The 20,529-nt window shown below is 43.0% G+C and overlaps 1 protein-coding gene across 7 annotated transcripts in view; it reads left to right on the top strand.

Moving 5' to 3' along the window:
• The first annotated feature begins 3 nt into the window (after positions 1–3).
• Positions 4–20,529, top strand: part of SFI1 (SFI1 centrin binding protein) — a 27,699-nt gene continuing 7,173 nt past the window's right edge. For 2 of the 7 annotated variants that reach the window (XM_041488889.1, XM_041488888.1), the window contains exons 1-24: positions 4–161; positions 3,400–3,468; positions 4,162–4,341; positions 5,354–5,425; positions 7,107–7,214; positions 7,374–7,468; positions 9,014–9,131; positions 9,786–9,888; positions 10,855–11,011; positions 11,813–11,974; positions 12,385–12,455; positions 13,183–13,275; positions 13,629–13,726; positions 14,015–14,096; positions 15,021–15,199; positions 15,427–15,502; positions 16,267–16,362; positions 16,818–16,894; positions 17,530–17,632; positions 18,113–18,209; positions 18,864–19,024; positions 19,422–19,496; positions 19,781–19,855; positions 20,223–20,393. In XM_041488889.1, coding sequence (XP_041344823.1) covers positions 34–161; positions 3,400–3,468; positions 4,162–4,341; positions 5,354–5,425; positions 7,107–7,214; positions 7,374–7,468; positions 9,014–9,131; positions 9,786–9,888; positions 10,855–11,011; positions 11,813–11,974; positions 12,385–12,455; positions 13,183–13,275; positions 13,629–13,726; positions 14,015–14,096; positions 15,021–15,199; positions 15,427–15,502; positions 16,267–16,362; positions 16,818–16,894; positions 17,530–17,632; positions 18,113–18,209; positions 18,864–19,024; positions 19,422–19,496; positions 19,781–19,855; positions 20,223–20,393 — 2,646 coding nt within the window. In that variant the 5' untranslated portion in view covers positions 4–33. Of the gene's footprint in view, positions 162–2,061; positions 2,216–3,399; positions 3,469–4,161; positions 4,342–5,353; positions 5,426–7,106; positions 7,215–7,373; positions 7,469–9,013; positions 9,132–9,785; positions 9,889–10,854; positions 11,012–11,812; positions 11,975–12,384; positions 12,456–13,182; positions 13,276–13,628; positions 13,727–14,014; positions 14,097–15,020; positions 15,200–15,426; positions 15,503–16,266; positions 16,363–16,817; positions 16,895–17,529; positions 17,633–18,112; positions 18,210–18,863; positions 19,025–19,421; positions 19,497–19,780; positions 19,856–20,222; positions 20,400–20,529 lie in introns of all 7 variants that reach the window. The other 5 variants (XM_041488887.1, XM_041488886.1, XM_041488892.1 and 2 more) reach the window with 4 other exon arrangements.

Raw genomic sequence — 20,529 nt, 5'->3', positions numbered from 1 at the left:
CCGGGGGCTCCCCCGCCTGCCGCCTGCCCGCGAATGGGCGGCGGGAGGCGCTGGCGGCGGCCGGGCTGCGCTCCCGCCCTGTGTCCCCGCCGCCGGCCGCCCGCGGAACCGGCGTCTCACCCTGCGAGCGGTGCGGTGGATGAGGAGAGGCGCGGGGCTCGGTGAGGGCCTGCAGGCAGTCTGGGCGGGCAGCCCTGCGGGGAGGCGGCCGCCGGCGGGATGCGGTGCGCGCCATGTGCGGGGCGGCGGCGGGGTCGGCTCGTCCCTGTGCTGGGACTGTCGCCGTGTCCCCGTCTCGCCTCAGGGGCAGCGCGGGGTCAGAGAAGGGCGGGAAGCGGCGGGGCGATCGCGGCTGAGATGGGCTGAGAGCGCGCTCGGCGGGCGCTCCCCTCGCCCCGCGCGTTCGCCGTGCTCACGGCGGGCTCGGGGGCTGTCCGCCGTGCGCGGCCCGGCTCCCGCGGCTGAGAGCGGCGGTCCGGCCGAGCCCGCCGCGCTGCCCAGCCCGGCAGTGTGAGCGCAGGGTCCCGGTGTTCTCAGCCCGCACCAGGCTCCTGTCCCGTTGGAGTCTGGCGTTCTGTGGGATAGCGGGACTAGGTTGGTGCAGTCAGCGGAGCAGCTTATTCGGAGGCACAGCAAAAGTCTTTCAGTTTTTGCTTATGAGGAGCAGACACTGTTTTCAACATCAGTTTAAGGAGTTTACTGGGCGAGATCGCCTGCTCCGTTTGCCCACAGCTCTCCACAGGAGCCCAGCCGGGCCACAGGGTTTCCAAACACCCTGGGCAGCGAGGTCTGCGTAGGAACAACGAATTTCGTGTGGGATCTGGTGAATAAGGTGTTATCTTCCCTGATCTCTAATGAAGTTGAATACCAGAATTTAAATCTGGTTACCTATGGAATGAGAGAAATATACAAGACATACATTTCTCACTTTTTTTGTGACAGAGTGCTGCGTTATTAATGAGACAGCACTGTAACTATTGCCAAGTCTCCTGAAGCCAGCAAGTGCTTTCCAAACAAATACACGGGGAGACTCCATAGCAACCAGTGGGCCACCAGCCTCGAGCTGAGCGGTTATTCTGAGATGCTGTAGGCTTTGAGAAGGCCTGAACTATGTTGTGTTTCACTGTCACCTTTGTGCACGTCGCTGTTGTCAGCTAAACCAGGTTTTTTGGCTCCCAAAGGCACATCTGCCACAGGTGCCTGTTACTTGATGCTCACAGCAGAAATGTCCAGTGGCACAGAAGTGGCAGAACACAGTTTGTTCCCAAGTGCAGCAACAGCTCCCTGCCGCGGCCGCTCAGCCCCTTTTCCTGCAGGGGTCGGTCGGTGCCTGCGGTCGGTAAATCCCGGTCACACCGGGGCCGGGACAGCGCTCGGCCCCGCCCCGCCGCACGGGGGCGCCCTGCTCAGGGGCGGGGCGGGAAGCGCCCGCCCCTCATGGCGGGGCCGCCTCAGGCGCTGCTGGTGTATCCATCGGCTCCTCTCCCGTTTGCGGTGATTTCTCCGCTGCTTTCTGCTCGTCTCGTGTGCCGGTGCTGTATCCGCCAGTCCCGGGATCCGTGGCGGCTCCAGCGGGGCGGGGGCGGCTTACGCGGCCCCTCACGGCGGGGTTGTGGAGCAGCATCGTGTGGGTCTGCAGTGTTTGTCCATAAACACAAAGAGCGTTCAGGGTACAGTTGCCTGCTGAAGGGAATCCAGTGCAGGAAAACCAGGAAAATCTTGTGGGGTTTTGTTTTGTTTTCAAGCTGCTTTTGTAAAAAAAAAGGTGGAAAGGAATCAGCTGCTGATGGTGTCACCCTTGGTTATTAATTTATTTTTAAGTAGGGGCACATAACTTGGAATAGTTTACTTTTTACAGCACCTTTCTAGCACATTTTTTGTTTAGGTGGGTAGAATTGCTGCCTTAGGATTCAAATAGTTATAACTTTATTACCATTAAGTCAGCACAGTGTTGCTAAGTGAGACACACAGATGCTTTTCACGTTAAACATCTGGAATTGCATTATGCTGTTTGAGTGCAGCATAAGTCTGAGTGGAAATCTTGTCATTTTTATGATACAGACTGCATTTAGCATAGATCCATGTGCTGGACTCATCACAAGTAACAGGCACCAGTTAATGCTTTGTCCAAAGTTAATAAACAACACTGCAGAGGAGAGAGTGCATTTGTACTGCAGGCTTGGAACTACAGTCAAGTGGAGAAATTCAGGAGCAGGTAAGCAGTAATAAGAAGCTACTATGTTAAAGACCTCAGCTGTAATTTATTTTATATTTATGACATCTTAAGATTTCCATGGGACAGAAGAAAGTTGAGTTACTCTCACAGAAGGGCTTATTAGTCTCTGTGGAACTTTGTTAGGCAGAAAATGTTCCTCTTAAAAGCAAAGTAAAAAACAACACCTAACTCCCAAACTGATCATGAAACAACTTTATGTGGGTTTACATTATCATAACATTTACTTATAAAACTGATGTTCTTGAGCTTGAAATACTAGGCTGGATCATAAGGTTCTTGGACAGAGCTGTTGGCCCAAGCACAGATTTACTCCATGTTAGTTCTCTTATTCTTCCCATGCTTTTGTTTTCTAACTTTAAAAAGGAGAAATGATCTTTCTTTGACTCTTATTTTTCATGGTCACTTGCCATAAATTTTGGGGGACATAGGCTGTCATCATTAAATATGTGTAGCACATAACAATGTTCCAAATAGAGAAATAATCTGTTTAAAAAAGTTCATATGTTGGAAAATTATGAGATACTCTCACACCTTAAACTTTCATACAAAACTTCTGCATGTTTTACCCAGGTTTGATTTTTTTCAGTTACTTTGTGTAAGGTTGGCATTGTATATGCTCAGAGCAGGTTTACCTTTGGGGCAGATGAAATAGTTTCAAAGGGAGTTAGGTCTAGTAGGTGTGTACAAGAACTTGTTGCTGAAAACTGTTTTGCATCAATTTTAAAGTGCCTGAAACTCCTCTTCAAACGTGCATAGAGTTTCCTTAACTGCACATCTTGATGTGAAAATTCTCTTGTTGGCTGGACAGGGCAAACCTCTTTCAGAAAACATTCAGATAATATTTTATAGAACAAGAATTTCTCACACGAAATACAGGTCTTGTTTTCTTCCATTAACTTATTTTTAACTCTTGCCTGCTGGAACAAGCCAAAAATACTGTATTTCCTCCCAGTGATTTGTTGTTAATAGTGGTTATTCAGTTGAACTTTTGAAATTTGCATTGTTCCAGTCACTTTGTGAAAACAACATTTTCTTCTGGCTGCAGCCATGTTTTCCCTACCTCAGTTCAGGAGATCGTTAGAGTGAGATTTCAGATTATCCTCTTCTCTTGCCTCTTCTGGAACTCAAGAATGTGTTTGTGTTTCTAATGTGCAAATTTTCAGGGTGGTGGCAGCATTTGTTTTGGGAAAGAAGCTTCAATGGAACCGGTGCAGCAAGTTTTATCTGCATAGGTTTTTTTTTTTTTATCCTTGTTTTCAGAAAATTACTAAGAAAAAATATTTAGAATTCATAAAAACACACTTGTTATTTTTCAGATTAGAACTACACGTGAAAGTAAACTGTGTGGTAGAAAAATAGTCTAATTTTGTTTTTTAATGATGAATATGTAAAAACAGGAAGAGATTTTCTGTTTGTTTTTATTTTTAAGGAGAAACACAGTTAAAATATGAACAAAACTAGGGAAGAGCTTGTAAAAGAGCATTTTATGTTAAAATGGAAATCTCACTTCAGTTCACTAGTGCTCAAGAGAATTTATCAGCAGTAGGCAGAATACCTTGATATGTTTGAGACTGAAAGGCAGAAAAACACAGTCAGAGCTTCTCTGTCAAGACACTCTGTGCACACACAAATGCATTTCAGTGATTTCTCATTTCAACTTTAGAGGGGAAAAGGGTTGTCTGTGACATGATCACACTGAAATGTATCTTCCTGGTTGTGTTGGGGAAAGTTTAAAATTCCAGATACTGAAAAGCACCTGATAAAGAAACAAAAAATGTTTCAGCATTTTGTAGCTGTCTGTTTTATTATATTTTATATTGTTCTGTGTTTTATTAGATACCTTTGTTACAGACCAAGCTGTTGCAATGATGCCACTTCTTTGCAGGTAATAGTTTTCTACAAAATTTTTCTTCTTTCTTTTTAAGTTCAAAATCCCTGATGATGGATGAAATCCAGCAACCACCTGAGCATCAAGTTCATGCAGCTGGACAATCTGTTGCTGCCCAGTCTGCAACACATGAATTTCAGGACAGAGGTCATGACAAGCCAGGTCAAGATGGGTATACCCAGAGTCAAAGAAGAATGTTAAAAAAATTCCAAAGCAGGTGATCAGTACAAAACATATTTTTCACTAAATGGAGCAGGGGATCAGACCTGAAAATGTCTGGGTTTAGTAGTACCAGTGTAGGTTGCAGTAGAAGTTTTAGTTCATGGCCATGACAGACAGTTCTGAGGATCCTTTGTGGTGACTTGAGGACAAGGATTGACAGTCACATTTCATGTATTTTTTACTTTCAAAGGTAATTTTAAAAATGGCTATTTAATAATATCCTTTGATGCACTGCCAGGGGTCATGATTTCTTCTTGCCCTTCTCTAGTGTTTTTTATTTACTTCTTTTGTTTGTTAAAAGAACCTTGACAAAGGTGGGACGTAATTGTGTAGAGATTAAAAGCCCATCATTTGTTGAGCAGCTCAGGCCTCCCTTCCTGGCTGAGTGCTGTAACTAATCACCTTGTGAAGCCTTCGGTGCTTACTGGGGCCTCCATGTGCCAGCTAACTGTGAAACCCATTGGGAAAAGAGAGGGGAAGGGTGATAGGGTCACAGTAACACATTTGTGAGCTGAGCTGGTGTTGGGAGAAACTTGTGGAGATGTGGAACTTCTGAGGGAAGGTGGGAAGAAGGAAGATTTCCTGGCTTCAGGAAGGACCAGACATTAGATTGGCTGAAGTATTCTGGACTCAGCTGGCTGACCTGAGGAAACAGTGATGTTAGCACACTGAAACCTCAGAAAGGGCTCCCAGCCAGCCAGCACCCTGCTCAGCAGTACCACTGGGTGGAAGAGGGCTGCTTGGAAGGCATTTTGGCTACCCAGCACTCCTAAAGAAGTACATCCCAATTCAAGTTTTGCAGTTATGCTTGGGCCTCTTTATGCTTTATGAATTGCTCTGTTACAGATACTAATTTCAGGGTCTAAATATTTCATAAATGCATTGATCTCTGAAAACTAGACCCTTACTTGTATTACTGAAACTAATAAAAATTCCTATTTTCAGTACTTGCCTGGGAATTTGCAGAGGAGGAGTTCAAAGGCAACTAATCTTTCCTTGTATTCCAGATACCTAGCAAGGAAGTTTTTCTATCAGTGGGCAAAAATAACATTTGGACAAGTTCTCCCTTCCAAAGCCAGGTAGATAAAATTACAGAACTCAGAGGTGGAGTTATTTTTGTTTGTTGTTTGTTTGGTTTTTGTTTTGTATTTTTAGTAATTTTTTTTGTTCTCAGGTTTTTTGTTTTGGTTTGTTTGTTTGTTTGTTTTTTTTAATGGCTTAGTGGTAAACCACTGGGCGAAGAGAGTACTGGCTGCCAAGAAAATATTTGGATGTATTTTGAGACCACTTGAAGATTTTCTTTGGGTACTTTTCTTGCTCTTCTTGTTGTTGGTTTTTTTGTTTGTTTGTTTGTTTTTAATAATCATGGTTAAACTTCTATTAACCAAATTCGTATAAACTGTGTTTTGATAAAGTTAACCAGTATGTGCATATAAATGATGGGATGTGATTGGGATACCTGCTTTAAATTTAATTATTTCCCAAAGTTATGATGACAGATTTCACAGACTGTTCTGAGTTGGAAAGGACCTACATGGATCACTGAGTCCAGCTCTTAATACGAAATTCAGTTAATATTACTGTTTGCACTGTTGTTCTTAATGTATATCTGTGTATGTTTGGTATCTGTCTGACTTGGAAATACCTGTGGCAGATAATTCCTTTCTGCTGTCAGTGTTCTGTGAGCTACTGAAACCCCATGCTTTGATATCCATTTCTTGTTTTGCATTAATTTGCATGTTCATTCTTGCTTGACCACACCCTTGGGAACAGAAGCAGTTCCCAGTGGGAAGACTTGCATTTGGAGTAAGATCAGGTCCTTAGTCATTCAGTTTGATTTTTCTGTATCAAATATATTCTGTTTCTGCCTTTGTTGATAAATGGAAGTTGTCCTGTGAACCTCACCGTTCCTCTTGTCCCATCTACTGAGTTGGCACTTCTTTGGCTGTCTGTCAAGTCAGCACAATGATGAATTTATTTTTTAGGGGAAATAGGTTTTATAAAGACCAGCAAGGAGCACAAGCAATAATGAATTACCTTTCTAGATTTAAAAGTCCCCAGTTCTCCATAGCTGTAATACCTGTTAATGCATGTGCAATACTGTTAATACACCAAGTCCAAAAAAATAACATATAGTTCACTTCTTTTTTCTTCTTTTCCTTTTCTGCGTGAGTGCTTGGAATGACTTAACAGCTTGGCTCGGGGTAGGTGGCTGTAAATTGCAGCTTGTGAGAGGATTGATATGTTTCACTGAGAGACCTCTAGGTATTCTGGGTCTAATTCTGCTCTTATTACATGACAAAAACATCAGAGTATTATAAAATCTGTTGTAGCTTTTGTATTTATTTATATATATAAAATATTTTGTGTTAAAACAGCAAAGAACAAAATTAGAAAGGAAAATACATGTATTGTTATCTACTGTTCTGGTTGTTAGAGTAAAACCCAGAACTGAGGACAAAAGATGTGAATAGGTCTCAAGTCAGCTGGTACTCTGATGTTTAACAAGTTAACAACATCTGTCCTTTATTCCTTGTCTTTATGTGAAGTATTTACAGTCAGTAGAGTGATTGCTTCTTGCAGTACTTCACAGAGTCTTGAAATAAAGTGTCACAGTAGGGAAGTTTTAAATGCAATTAGATGTTGTTAGGCTACAGGCAGGCCTGGAGAAGAGGTGGTGTAATCTTCGTTAAAACTGATTTGTGGTCATTCTGGAAACCTGTATGACGTTTCTTCTGTCCAAATCCTTCAACTGTTTAGATGTTTTTATGGTCAGAAGATTCTTCAAAGGACTTCTGGAGAGTGGAAGGAGCAGTGGACACTTCGCAGAGAAAAGGAGCTCAGCCTCAAAGCAGACAACCATTACAGGTTAGTGAAATGACTTCCCTGGGGTGTGTATGAGACATTTTCTGAAGGAGTTTTTAGTACCAGTGAGCAGGTTCCATCCATGGTACATCTAGGCCGAAAGCAATATTTTCATTGCTTATTTTAATATTTTACTGAATGTCACTTCTTTAAATTTTTCAGGCATTCACTCCTTAATTTGATATTCAAGGCTTGGAGAGCCTATGTATGCCAACAGCAAGGAAAGAGGAACAAATATTATGTTGCAGAGTCTCATGGTAAGTGAAGTGATGGTAATTAGCAGTATTTGGGGGCATATTGAGATGGAAGTATCCACAGGGAATTTTTTACCAGAATCTGTGTCCCCTGGGCCTGTTTGCACCCTGAGCTCCCCCACCCCATGGTAGTGCAGTGCTTGCAGGAGCAGATGGCAGGAGGGTTCTGTTATAGGGGTGTAGCTATATAGTTATTTAGGGATGTCAGTGAATAAGCTTAAGAGCCATCTGCTCTGGATTGCACTGGTTGTTTTTGAGCAGGTGGCTTGATTTTTGGTTCGTTTTTTGGGTTTTGGTTTGTTTTGTTTTTTTTTAACTTAATCACAATATGTTTTTAAGTAGATGTTTTTTGATCAAATGTTTGATCAAATGTTGATCAAATGGAATTTTCTGTCAACTGTTGCTATAGACATTAGATAGTAATTCCCTGTGCTTTTAACAGCACTTATTTTATATCTATTGACTGTTCCTTCCAGCTGGTGTCTTGCGATTGAAAGAAGCCCAAACTTTTGAAGTGCCCTTTGTCTTATTGTGAGTGAGTGCCCTTTGTCTTATTGTGTAGGTTCTTTGTTCTGCAAGGGATTTGACTTGGATCTGTCTGTACTAGTAGCAACTTTCCTGGGTTCAGGGAATATGTTTGGTGAAGGGAGATTAACCCTTGTTTAGAGATGATACTGAGGTTTTGTTATTTGCAGAATAAGTTAACTGCTCTCTTTGCACATGAACGTAGCCTCAGAATGTCCCAGAGACTGGCACCTTTGGACACAAACTGACAGGCTACCCAGACTTCTTTATTACTGAGTGAGGCCAGAGTATTTACAGCAGAAGCTGTGTGTTACTTGGTCAAAAATAGAAAAAGGTGACTTGTTTCAAGGTAGGTTAATGCTTGATTCACGAGGAAGTCCTAAAAAAGAAAAGCCTGGGGTTCTTTTATGTGTGTGTGTGAAGTGACATAGAATCAATGTGAGTTTTTTCTAATAACGTTGCTTTAGTAGTGTCAGTTCTGACAAGCCAACCTGCTGTGAGGAGAATATGCAGTGTGCTGCACTAAGTGGTAAACTGGAATTTGTGACACCACTTCTGTTTTTAGCTGCATGACCAGCCTGCTAAATAAAGTTGACTTGTTTCTGGTTCATTTCTCTGCTTGTAGGAGAGAATAACTCTTGAAAAGCAACTGATGAACCTGATACACTTTTTTTTATTTTTAAACAAACCAAAGAGAATCCTCTAATTCTTGCCCAGTACAGTCGTTATGCTGACTCTTGTTCTACAGTTATTTCCCCTGTAAGCACTGAAGACAAAGCGGTTATAGGCCATTGTCCGATAATTCACGCTGCTCTGAACAAGTGCCATGGACCGTGCTGTCAGCGATTCTGAGACTTCTCACTGTGACACCCTCGACCAGAGGGAGGGTCGCTGTCATTTCAGGCTTTTCCACAAGGTGTCCCTGCAGGTTGAGGACACCGGGTCGGGGGCGAGCTGTGATGGAGTGTTTAAGATGTGCCACATTCCGGAACTTAAGATGCTGCCGTTTTTTGTTATGCACAGAAAAGAAGCAAACTCTGCTCAGGACCTGGCAGCACTGGCTGGTTTATGTTGCTGTTCAAAGGACAAAACATGGGATGCAGTCTGTGGCACTGGCGTTCAGGACAAGAAGCTGTTTGCGGTAAGGATGGAATACAAATGGGCAGAGAGGCACTGACCATAAGGCCATGGCTTTTATCTGTGTTATGTTATCTTTTCCTGAAAGATAAAAAGTCACACCATGGCTTCGTTCGGTGTTTGATTTTTCTTTTAAGTAATCTGTTATTTTCTGGCATGTGTGAGTTCTTCTGGCACACCCAGACTGTGAATTTAAGAAACATTATACAGCAGCTTGCCAATGCCTAATGGGAGCCTACAGGAAGGCTGGAGAGTGACTTTTGGAAGGGCATACAGTGAGAGGACAAAGGGGAATGGCTTTAAGTTGAAAGAGGGTAGATTTAGATTGAATAGTAGGAAGAAATTCTTTACTCTGAGGGTGGTGAGGCACTGAAATCTGGAGATTACCCACAGATGATGTTAATGCCCCATCCCTGGAAGTGTTCATGGTCAGTTTGGATGGTCAGTTTGGACTTGGAGCAGTGCGGGAAATGGAAAGTGCCTCTGCCCATGGCAGGGAATTGGAACAAGATGATCTTTAAGGTCCCTTCAACCCAACTCATTTGGTAGTTCTTTGAAAGGATTGTTGTTTATACCTTTTTCCAGTCAGATGAAAGTGATCTCTTGCGCCAGATTATGGCACCTCTGTTTGAACTCGTCTGTAACATTGTTTTGGCAGCATTTCATGGGCAGTGTGGAGAAGACAGCACTACCAGAAATGCTCTGGACATAAAATGAATATTTTGGCTCTGCAACATTGGGCCCAGAGCCTGCAATTTCGAGTAAGTCTCAGGAGCTTCAGCTACTGCCATTTCTAATGTTTAACTTGCACACATGTGAAAATGTTGCAGATGAAAAAAAAATTAGGCCTTGTACTCATTTACTTTGAAAATTGCAGTACTTATGATGGAATATCGTATCAGGACATGGGGAAATGCAATGAAGCTGTGTCAGGGCAAGTTCACACTGGACATTAGGAAAAGGCTCTTCCTGAGAGGGTGGTCAGTCCCTGGAACAGACTCCCCAGGGAGGTGGTTACAGCACCAAACCTGTCAGAGTTCAAGGTGCATCAAGTCCCACTTCCTTCTTCTTGCAGGACTACTTAAAACTAAATCAGATGACTGAGAGTGTTGTTCAAATGGTTGATCTCAGCTGAAGTGAAAACAGCATGGATTTCTTTTTTTCTTTCACTGGAACTGTGGCTTTTTGTCCATTTCATTAAAAAGAAGGGATGGTATTTAATTTGACCTGCACTGTAAGATGCAACATGGCAAATGCACTGTAAAATGCAATATGGAAATTTGACCTGCACTGTAACATGCAACAGTACTGAAGAATAGTATTGTAGGGCAGTATTCTGCTAAGGAAAGAAACTTGTGACTTGGGAAGTCTTATAGTATCTCATGATGTGATTCCCTTTTATATGAAAATAATCTGAAAGAAAGCCTGTTGGCAAAAGAAAAGTATTATATTGGTCTTTTTAATGGGAAAAAGTGTGAACGTATTTAAAAGAGTGAAAAAAATCTTTGACGCTTTCTATGCTGACATTCCTTTGGTGTTTGTTTGGGTTTTGTTGGGTTTTTTCCCCTTTTTTGGTGGGGAACCTCATGGCTCATGGCTTTCACCTTTAGAACTTACATGGAATTTCTTATTGTGTGTGTGTTCTTCCTCTCTTTCTCTTTGTTGTACTTCCCTAATCTTGTCTGTTTTTTCCCGTTACTACCCTTGGCCCTTAATTGCTCCTTCAGGCTTGGTTGCAGTGGCGAGAGCTGTATTCACACACCCAGAATGAAAAGCAGAGGTACACCAGGGCAGTAACTCACCATCAGCATTGGGAATTGAGGAGATGCATGGGAGCATGGCTGGGATACCTGAACCTCCACAGAGTAAAGAAACGCCGGAATGGTGAGTGAAAATGGTGAGCTGGGACAGAACAGGGCTCAGCCCCTTTGCTGAGGGCACGGTGATGGCTTTTTCTGTTCTAGGAGACACTGCAATGTCTCTGCCCACCCAGGTCATGAGATGCAGCCTGGGCTGTACACTGTGACAGACTTGGCTGGTTTAGTTCATGTGCTGGACTGCCAGGAAGGTCACCTGCTTTCCACAGGATTTAAAACAAAATGCTTTACAATTCCCTTCATGAAAACTTGTATATTGTCTCTTGGATTTTGACTGAGATATCTGTGAGAAGGATGTATTCAAGACTTTGATCAGTCAGTCTGTGAACTTTATTGATAATTGGTCAAATCACAACTCCTATAGGATGGTCAAGATTATTACACCAGTTCCTTTGTTTCTTCCCTGGAATGGGAATGATATTTATATTAATTGCTTTTTGATTGTGGCAGATATTTATATGAATTGCTTTTTGATTGTGGCAGTGGAAAAGAATCTAGCTTGGATGTGTAGGAACTAGTAATAGGAGTATGCTGAAATGCAAGCAAGTTTGAGTATGTTGCACAAGTAATGCATTGTCCTAACTTCCTTCTCTTAAGTCAGCACAGTAGGTTACTGCTTTAAAACTGCCTTTGTGATCAAAAGGAAGAATATGATCTGTAGCTGAGCGTTAATGTGAATTCTTGTAACCATTTCTCAGTGTTAGAGCTCATGTCACTTGTGAGCCAGTGGCTCAGATGCCAGGATCTCATCTGATACAAATGAGCCTAGGACAGAACAAGCCATGAGTGATTTGTCTTTGTCTTCCAGAGCTGGCCCAAGAGTTTCACCAAAGCAGGATGCTCCGGAGGTGCTTCTCCGATTGGCAGCTGTCATGGGAGTGCAGGAGAAGAATGCATGCTCATGGAAGGGACCTGGAAAAACAAGCAGCAAGGATTGCCTTATGGAGAGTCTTTGCACACTGGAAGCATTGTATCCAGGCTGTGTTTAGTCCCTAGCAAAGCCATGTTAGAAGCATTCCAGAAGGGGGAAGATCCAGTTAATAAGCAGGAACGTTGTACTGTAGCACGAGTGACAACAAACATGTTGTCATTAGGTGTATGTAATGCCATACTAACAATTAAACTGTTGTAATTACAGTATATTAGCAGCTGTATAAGAGTTTATTAGAGCCTGCAGAACATAATTTATGGTTGTTACTTAAGAGTGGATCAGAAATATATTGTAATAAGTCAGCAAAATCTAAAAGTTTAACTGTAGTCAAAACTTCTGCAGATAGCAGTGCTGGACATTCAAACACTGAAGCCAATTTAGATGGAGATGTAGTGCCCCTCTGTGGGAGAAGGTTGTTCTGTGTAAAACATACTTTAACTCAGTGACAGATGTTGTGCTGTGTGTGGAAGAGGCTCAGCAGTGTGAGCTGGCTGAAAAGCACTACAAGTGTCACCTGTTGGTAAGAGCAGTTATGTGCTGGGTGGGAGGGGCTGTGGAGTGTCCCTGAGTGTGCAGTGTAACACTGACAGTGGTGAGCGGGTGTTAAGTGGGATATACACCATGTTTCTAAATTTCAGCTGTTCTGGAATCTGCCAACTGAATCCAAATAGGGGAAACTGTGCTGATCTCCAGAACAGCTATTCATCCATTAGTAGATTGAGAGTGATGGGTTACCTGCTCCCTGGTACTCCACCATGAGACTGACTTATCCCCTTGATTTTTTCTTTTTCTTACGCTGTTTGCTACAAGAATTATTTTTATTTCTCTGCAGTAATGTGTGCATGGTGGTTTTCACAGGAGACCAAAGATGGCTTGCTGCAGGTGCAAGTAGTTGATGTTTTGGGGTTTTGTTTAAGTTTTTAGGATTTTTTTAAAAGAAAAAATAAATCCCTGAAGGCTATCTGAAAGGTGGGCACAAGCAAGCCTCCAGCTTTTTGGAACTGAACTATTTTCAAGGTTGGATCAGTACGGGTCATTAAAAGAATACCAATAAACTGGTTTGGATTATGAAGTGAAAACATTAGTGATCATAAAAGCAGGATGATTAGTGATTTGAAGCAGGATGCTCTCATAATGCTATTTACCATGTTCTGCCCCCACTCAAGGGATTCTAGGGTTGTACATCAATTCTAAATTACCTGATTTGGATTACAAATGAAAGTTGTGTTTATTTCTTGTGGTTACAGGAACTTGGCCTTAAGGGTCTTCGGCAGAATGTCCTGAACACTCGTCTTCAGAGAATGAGAATAAATCTGTCATCCTGTCAGCATCGAGTTACAGTGAGTTTGACTTTCTGTCAGTTGGTCTTGAGCTGTCTATTGACTTCCACTGTCACCTACAAAGTACTTTTTTATTACAGCAGTAGCTTTAAATACTAATAGCCACAGAAAATCTGTGTGAGTCGACTGCCACTCTTATGTATGTTTAGTTTTTCATTCCCCTGTGTTTATGGTGGATTTTTTCTTTTACCAGAAAAACTTGTAGGAGGTTAAAAAGTTTGGTATATGAAGCAGTGCAGGAGACAACCATTGCAATATGCAGTTTGTTAGGACTTCAACAATTTATTTATTTGCATTCTTCTCCTCACTGGAATATCTTTGGGGGGTTTTGTGTCTTTCTTATTTTATTTCAGGTGCTGCAGAAGTACTGGAACCGTTGGAAGTCCCGTTTGGAAGAGAAGGAGGAAGAACAGCAGCAGGCCTTAACAGCAGTGGCTCATGCCCGTTACAGGTATGCAGTGAAATATTAATACAGACTTGTACAAACGTGGAATCTCTGGGCCTTTGGTTCTCTTCTTAAGCATGGTAATACCTTTGGGGGCATAACTTAAAGGCAACTACTCTGACATTTTCTGTGAGTAATGAACAATTTATATCTCGTGCTTCTCTCTGGATGTAAGAGGGAGATCGGTTAAACCTAGCTCTGAGGTTCATTTAGTCAGCTGACATTCAAAAGACCAGTATGTTTTCTGGAGGAATTGTCTCCTGTGTGCTGACTTTCTCCCTTTTTGATTGCCAGGAGGGTGTTGATGAGACAGGTATTTGACACATGGCTGCTGAAGGCCTGCAAGCTGCAAGAATATCGAATGGGAGAGAAGAGGGTAAATGTAACTCTTGTATCTTGCTTAGGAAATAGAGGGGGTGATTTCATAGTCACTGTCTGAATATGAGTTAGCATGAGATGGACTTGGTTGTTGTAAATTCCTTTTCCCTGGTGAGGGAATCAAGTTAGGGGAAAGGGATTACAACCAGTATTTACTGATGACCTTTTTTAGGTTAAGCAGTTTGTTAATAATAGAAACAAGTTATTAGAGGATTGCCATTCACATAGCTCATTCAGTTATTCTCTCACTCTGTAAATGTGTGTGTGCTCTCTCTCTCTCTCACACAATCTCATTGTTACTTTGTTGAAATAATAATAATAATATTACTAAATGGCCAACCCCAGTCATTTAAGAATTGCAGGATTGTACTGAGAAATTAGCTGCTTCTAGGTAGGTGTCCATAAAGTTCTTTACAGGGCCCTTCATTTTTTAAAGGGTGTGTGTGTATATATGTATATAGTCCTGGAGTCTTTACATGTAGCAGACACCATGGCCTTTATGTGGTCTCTTACAGAACTCCAAGTTGCCAGTAGCACGTGTGGGTGTCTGTGCAGATATGGCTCACCCTTGGTGAAGGGAGATTATCAGTTCTTGTACATTCAAGTACTAGAATGTACAGGACTAGTTTCTGGAACTTATCCGTTCTTGGGAGTCCTTCACATGCTATTTATCAGCTTGTGTTTTTCCTCTCTTTGGCTTGCTGTTTTTTGGTAACAGCTCCTCCACCCACATGCACACAGGTACCTGCAGAGCACGTTACGTAGCCTCACCACAAAGGGGCTTTGGTGGTGTGTCCATTGCTCTTCAACCTCAGAAAAACAAACATTGGACAGTTCCATGCATGTCATCTTTAAGGAGATGTTTCTTGTTGTTTGTAGCTGCCTGTGCTGTGCATTCATTGCCTCCCTCCCTCCATCTCAGGCTGTCCTCCATTTTGAAAGGCAGCTCTTGCTCTGCTCCTGGTGCTGCTGGCGGAGAAGAACAGCTGCACGTTTGGAGGAGCAGGAGGGCTTGGTTCGTGCAGGAGATCACTACAGTAACCAGCTGCTGCTAAAGGCCTTCTGTCTCTGGAAACAAAAGACTCAGGAAAGAGAAACAGAGTAAGATTTATTTTGAAACAGAGAATGATTTGGATTGGTGCTGTGGCAGCCTCCTTTGGACAGCATTTAATTCACAATGGTGCTCACTCCTTTTTTGTGCTTTGGAGTCTACTAAGTTGTCTTCAGTAAGTGAATTACTGAAAATAACAAATGTGGATTCAAGTCTGTGCTAGAGGTGTCCAGTAACATGGATTGCATTGTAGGACAAATAATTATTTTTCTTATAGGAGGCGCAAGGAGACAGAAGCATTAAGATTTCACTGTTCAAAGTGTCTGCAGCAGACTTGGAACAAGTGGAGAGAGGTAAGAGAGTTAGCAGATGGGAAAGAGCGTGAAGTCTTCCTGTTATGTTTTAATTGCTTGTACCCATATGGCTAGAAGTTAAATTGTTTATTTTAAACACTAGTCATTCCTAAGCTCTCCTCCCTTTTCATATGGATAAAACCAATTTGATGTGGGTGGAACAGGAACTGTGTAGGGAGAAGAGAGAATTATTTTTGTTTATGTGTGTAGATATGGTGAGAATAGGAATATGGTTTAGATGCACCTGGGAATGCAATCGGAGTTAGTAGACAGTACTGACTGTTCCTAGTCAGTACTGGGTGTGTTCTTCTCAAAAGTTAGAAGTTTGCAGCCAGGCCTTTGTGTATGACCTGTATTTGTATTACAGGTTGTCACAAACACAGAATACTTTCATGGTGGGCCTCTTTTCCTTACCATGATTTGAGGTACCAGATGTGCCTTGCAGCATGTCTTGAAAATCTATGATAAATTTTATAGTTGAAGCTGCTCTGCTGGTGCAGACCTGTTAACTTGAGTGGTTTACGTCAGTCTTCAAGAGGATTCCTACAAAGGGCAGGAAAAAAAGGGACCTCAGATAGGCCTTTTGGGGACATAGGAGAGTGCAGCACCAGTAACAGCTTTGAGTGAAAAGCTGTTACAGCAAAGTGAAGGATGGATTCTCCAGAGAATGGAAATGGTCTTTTTCCCTCCTCTCTCTGCCATTACTTGTTTTCCCTCCTTCATGTGTACGTATCTTTTGGTTTTTTTTCATTTCCTCCTTCTAGTATGTGGGACATCAGCGTGAGAAATGGAGGAAGCTGGTGCAAGCAGACCTGCACTATGGACGTGTGTTGTTGGGCAAGACCTTGGCAGCTTGGAAGGTAGGATGGAGCAGCCAGCCTTTTTGAGACACTTGTCTGTATGTGCTGTAGTGTTTCAGTGAGAGCTGAAGAGCTCCCACGCTGCTTCACTGGAGGCACATACACACCAGATGTGCAAGGTAGAATGGAGGCTCTTGTATGTAGGGCTCTATGAGCTCTGGCGCTGCTTTTTGGAGCAGAAGAACCAAGGTAATCCTGTAGCACTGGTGAATGGTATATCACAGCTAGCATTAACTATTGTGTAGTGACTGCTTGCTACAGCAAAACAGCATTTGATTTTAGTGGCTGTATTTTTTCCCCTGTACTTTACTGCCAGTATTGAATTATTGCCATAATTCAATACTTACGAATTAGTAAGAGTTAGTTAGGTGCTAGTTAGAGTTTCTAGATGTTTCCTCTCCTCACAGGTGTTAACAGTTGAGGTAAATTTACCTCTCAATACTATTTTTTTCCAGATTTACCAACAAAACGTGCAGTGCATTCTGTATCAAGTAGCTGAGAAGGAGAAACAGCACACTCGACTGCTGCTGCGGTGAGCCTCCTCCTAGGCAGCATCAGAGAAGTGACTGCACTGCAGTCAAATTTATTACTTCCTTTCACTGCCACCTTTGTAACTTTTTGAATGTTCAGTGCTGGGAATTGACTCTGCCATGCATTGCTTTTTCTTTGCAGGAAGTTCATCTAGTTAAAAGAAATCAACCTCTTCCTGTTTGCTATCTGTTTTGCTTGAATATTTTTTAAATCCCTGTTTAGTCCTGCAAGAGTCATCAGACAGCAAACTGCATGTTTATGCTATTAACTACATCTGTTATAGTATTAAAGCAGCCTGGAAGATGCAGAGCCTGTCTTGCATTACAGTGAGGAGAGTGATTAAAGATACTATCACATTGCATTGGTTGTAGTTATTTAGTTACCTTATTTTAATGCTATACAGCTTGAGTCACTTGCAGAGCCTGACTGGCTCAGCTGAAGCTGCTGGATTTCAGACTGTGTTCTGTTTTGCACTGCCTTCTCTTCAGCAGAGACCTGAAGAGGCAGAAGTTGATTTGCATGACTGAGTTTATAGCTGGTTGTGGTTCCCTTGTGAGTAGGAAAGTGCCAAGTGAACAAGTAAGAATCATTCTTAATGGATTTGTTTTTAACTTTTGTGTGTATTTTTGCCTTCAGACAGGTGCTGTGTACGTGGAGAGAAAATGCTCTTGCTCTTATACATGAATCTGAGGCAACTACTCGGGCAGATGAGCACTACAGGAGGGCAATCCTGTCAAAGGTAGGTTCTGTACAGCAGGTGCCAAGATCTCAGTACAGCTGCTGGTTCAGGCAGGGGTCAGATAATACAATTAGAAGGACCAAAAACTTAAATCTGAGAGCCACTGCTAGGAGAGATCTGCAAAGTGGGAGTCTCATCTAGTTTTTACAGGTGTCTCTGAATCTTGTCTTTGTGAGCTCATGGCTTTTTTCCTTCCTTCCTCTCATTCCTTAGAAGGAAGGAGAAACCAGTAGCATGATATAGCATAGTAGAATTGGTGTGTGGGGCAGGGAGGGGATGGATGAAAGCGAAGAGCGCCTTGAAAAAGGCCAAGGGGACTCTCTGAAATACTTCTGCCTTTAATTTGTAGGAAATTCTGTCTGCTGAGCCTTATGTGAAGAATGAGGTGGAAATGCTACCAGTCATGTAGGGAGTACACTGTGTCCCCTTCCATTGCAGTGCCAGTCTGTGTCCCATCTCCTGTTTGCATTGTATCCTTAGGTGCTGCTGCAGTGGAGAGACACTGCCTGGCTACGAGCGTGTCACCGCCACCTGAAGGTGACAGCTGTGGTGGAGGCCAGAAAACAGCTGGATTTAGGTGAGCTGATGTAGATGTTGAACTCTCAAAAGTCCTCATTGTCTGTGAATGAGCCAAGGGCAGTGTGTTGTGTCATCTGTACAGATGAAGTGACTGGATGATCTGTTGTTATAAAGGATGTCCCCTCAGAATGGAGAGTGAATTGGGACTCCAGCGATCTGCTGAATGCTGCTTGTGTTACTTTTGTTTCTCTGTTTGTCCTTTGTGCTATATAACGAATGGTAACACTTCCTTCCTCAAAGGAATTTTCCATTACTAATTTTGAGAACCTCAGACATCTGTTTTGAGGGCAATACAAGTAGTCTTATCAATTACTGCTTCAGTCTTTCTCTAGTAATTCTTACTGAAAGACCCTCGAATTCTGCAAGCATTTTCATGGTACCATGGTACATTCTTGACACGAGGACTCTGAAACACAGAGGGCTTTCCTAAAGGTTGTAAAGAATGTCAGTGGCAGCAAGGAAGACTTGCAAGTCACAGCTCCCTGTGTGTTACATTAAGTGTTTCACAGTTCTTCCAATACTGAATACTGTCAGTGCTGAGTGTTGTCCAAGTTGAATATTGCTGAAAGTTGGGAAGAGTAGCTGATCACTTGATACTCTGAGATTAATAGTCTCCTTTTGGTACATTAATTAATTTATCTTACCCTAACAGTGCATTTACAGAGCCTGTTTATGCACTGGAAGGAATTAATGAGGGATTCTCTGATGCTGAGGGCTAAGCACCACAGGGCAGTGCAGCACCACCAGCAGCACGTGCTCCAGAAGTACCTGGTGAAATGGAAAAATTATCATCAGCAGTGCCTTGGGAAAAAGGTGAGAAGGATCAGCAACCTCCACAGCCTCTGGGAAGTTAGGGGTATGGAGGAACACACTGTGCTCCCTGGTGAAGGGAATGGCAGTCTGGGCTGAGAAGGAGCAGCCAGTATACTCCTTTTGTACTGAGGAGGAAGGAGCATGGCTGTGTCTTGCCTGAAGAAACTGATAGAAGTAACAGACTTAACAAGACAACCTGAGCTTACTGCGAATGAAATCCCTGCTGGGCTCATAGATGTCTGCACATGGGATTATTCTGTAGGGCACTTGGGTATTGAGGGTGGCCTCAACAGAGCAAAGCAGGGTGATAAAGGCTGTTTACTAGCTGTTCTTATAGCATTTGGCTAGATAAATGGGGTTTGTCTGCAAGTGACTCACTATTTTGGTTGCCTTTCAGCTGCTGCAGAGGAGGGGAGATGAACTAATGACTCATAGACTTTGCTCTGCTTCCTTCTCTTGCTGGAAAACTCGGGTAAGGAATTTTCCCCTGGGTAGACACCTAGCTCCTTGCTAGTAATTTTCCCTTCTCCTTCATGTTCTGTTTACACAAAGGCCAAGAAAAGTTTATTTAAACATTTTCAGGATTTTTTGGTTCAGCTAGCACAAAAGACACCTTGCCATATACTGGGTGAACTGAGGGTTTTTCTGCTCTGGCTCTACCATCACTTCCTCCTTGCTTGGTGATTTGGCTGGTGTTCCTGGTGTTGAGTATGTGAGCTCCTAACCTGGTTGCTGTGCATTTTCTTTCCCTAATAGCTGTTGCAGCAGCAATGGGAAAAGCGGAGGACAGTGCAAGCATTGTGGCACTGGTCCCTTTCAGTGCAGAGAAAGGTAAGGGGCTGTGCAGGGCAGGGGCAGGCAAGTGAGTTTGATGATGTGCAGATCATGTGCAGATTTGGCTGCAGTCAGCAGAGTGCACACTGAATGTCTGTTTCCTTTCCTCTTTGGGGTTCTGTATGTTACTTTGGGATGCTGGAAGACCCCTTGAAATTTCTTAGCTGATTAAAAAATATTCACATTTTTCCCCATCTGGCCTCAGCTGACTTAAATCTCTGTCCCTTTGTTGTTGTGTCAGTGTCCTGCTGTTGCTGCATCTCTGCTTATTCCTATCCAGTGGAAGGGAGAATGTTGCTGTCTGCAGGGGGAGTGCCTGGCCTGGAACCTGTCTGTGTAATAGCTCTCATTGTTCCTGTTGTAGGTATTTGATGCTTGGCTCAGGTTTGCCAAGGGCCAGCAGGAGAAGAAAGATGGCACTGAAAAAGTCACAGGAGTTCACCACACAACTCCTTTGAGAGAAGGTGTAACCTGTGACTTGAGAAACACTGCTGGCATCAAACAGCTGCAGGGACAGCTCCATATTCAGCCCCAGGTGGAGGTGAAAGAGAGATTGCTCAGTTATATATCCAGAACTGGGCTGCTCTGCTCTCTGCTCTGTGTGTGTGTGTCTGTGCATGTATGTATCTTGTAGTTCCACATCCCAGCTATTGTTTAGATCCTACATGCAC

This window comes from Pyrgilauda ruficollis, unplaced genomic scaffold (genome assembly GCF_017590135.1).
Source record: "Pyrgilauda ruficollis isolate IOZ18807 unplaced genomic scaffold, ASM1759013v1 scaffold9, whole genome shotgun sequence".
In the NCBI taxonomy this organism is placed as follows: domain Eukaryota; kingdom Metazoa; phylum Chordata; class Aves; order Passeriformes; family Passeridae; genus Pyrgilauda; species Pyrgilauda ruficollis.
The sequence above is the reverse complement of the archived record's forward strand: the minus strand, read 5'-3'. Positions and strand labels throughout refer to the sequence as shown.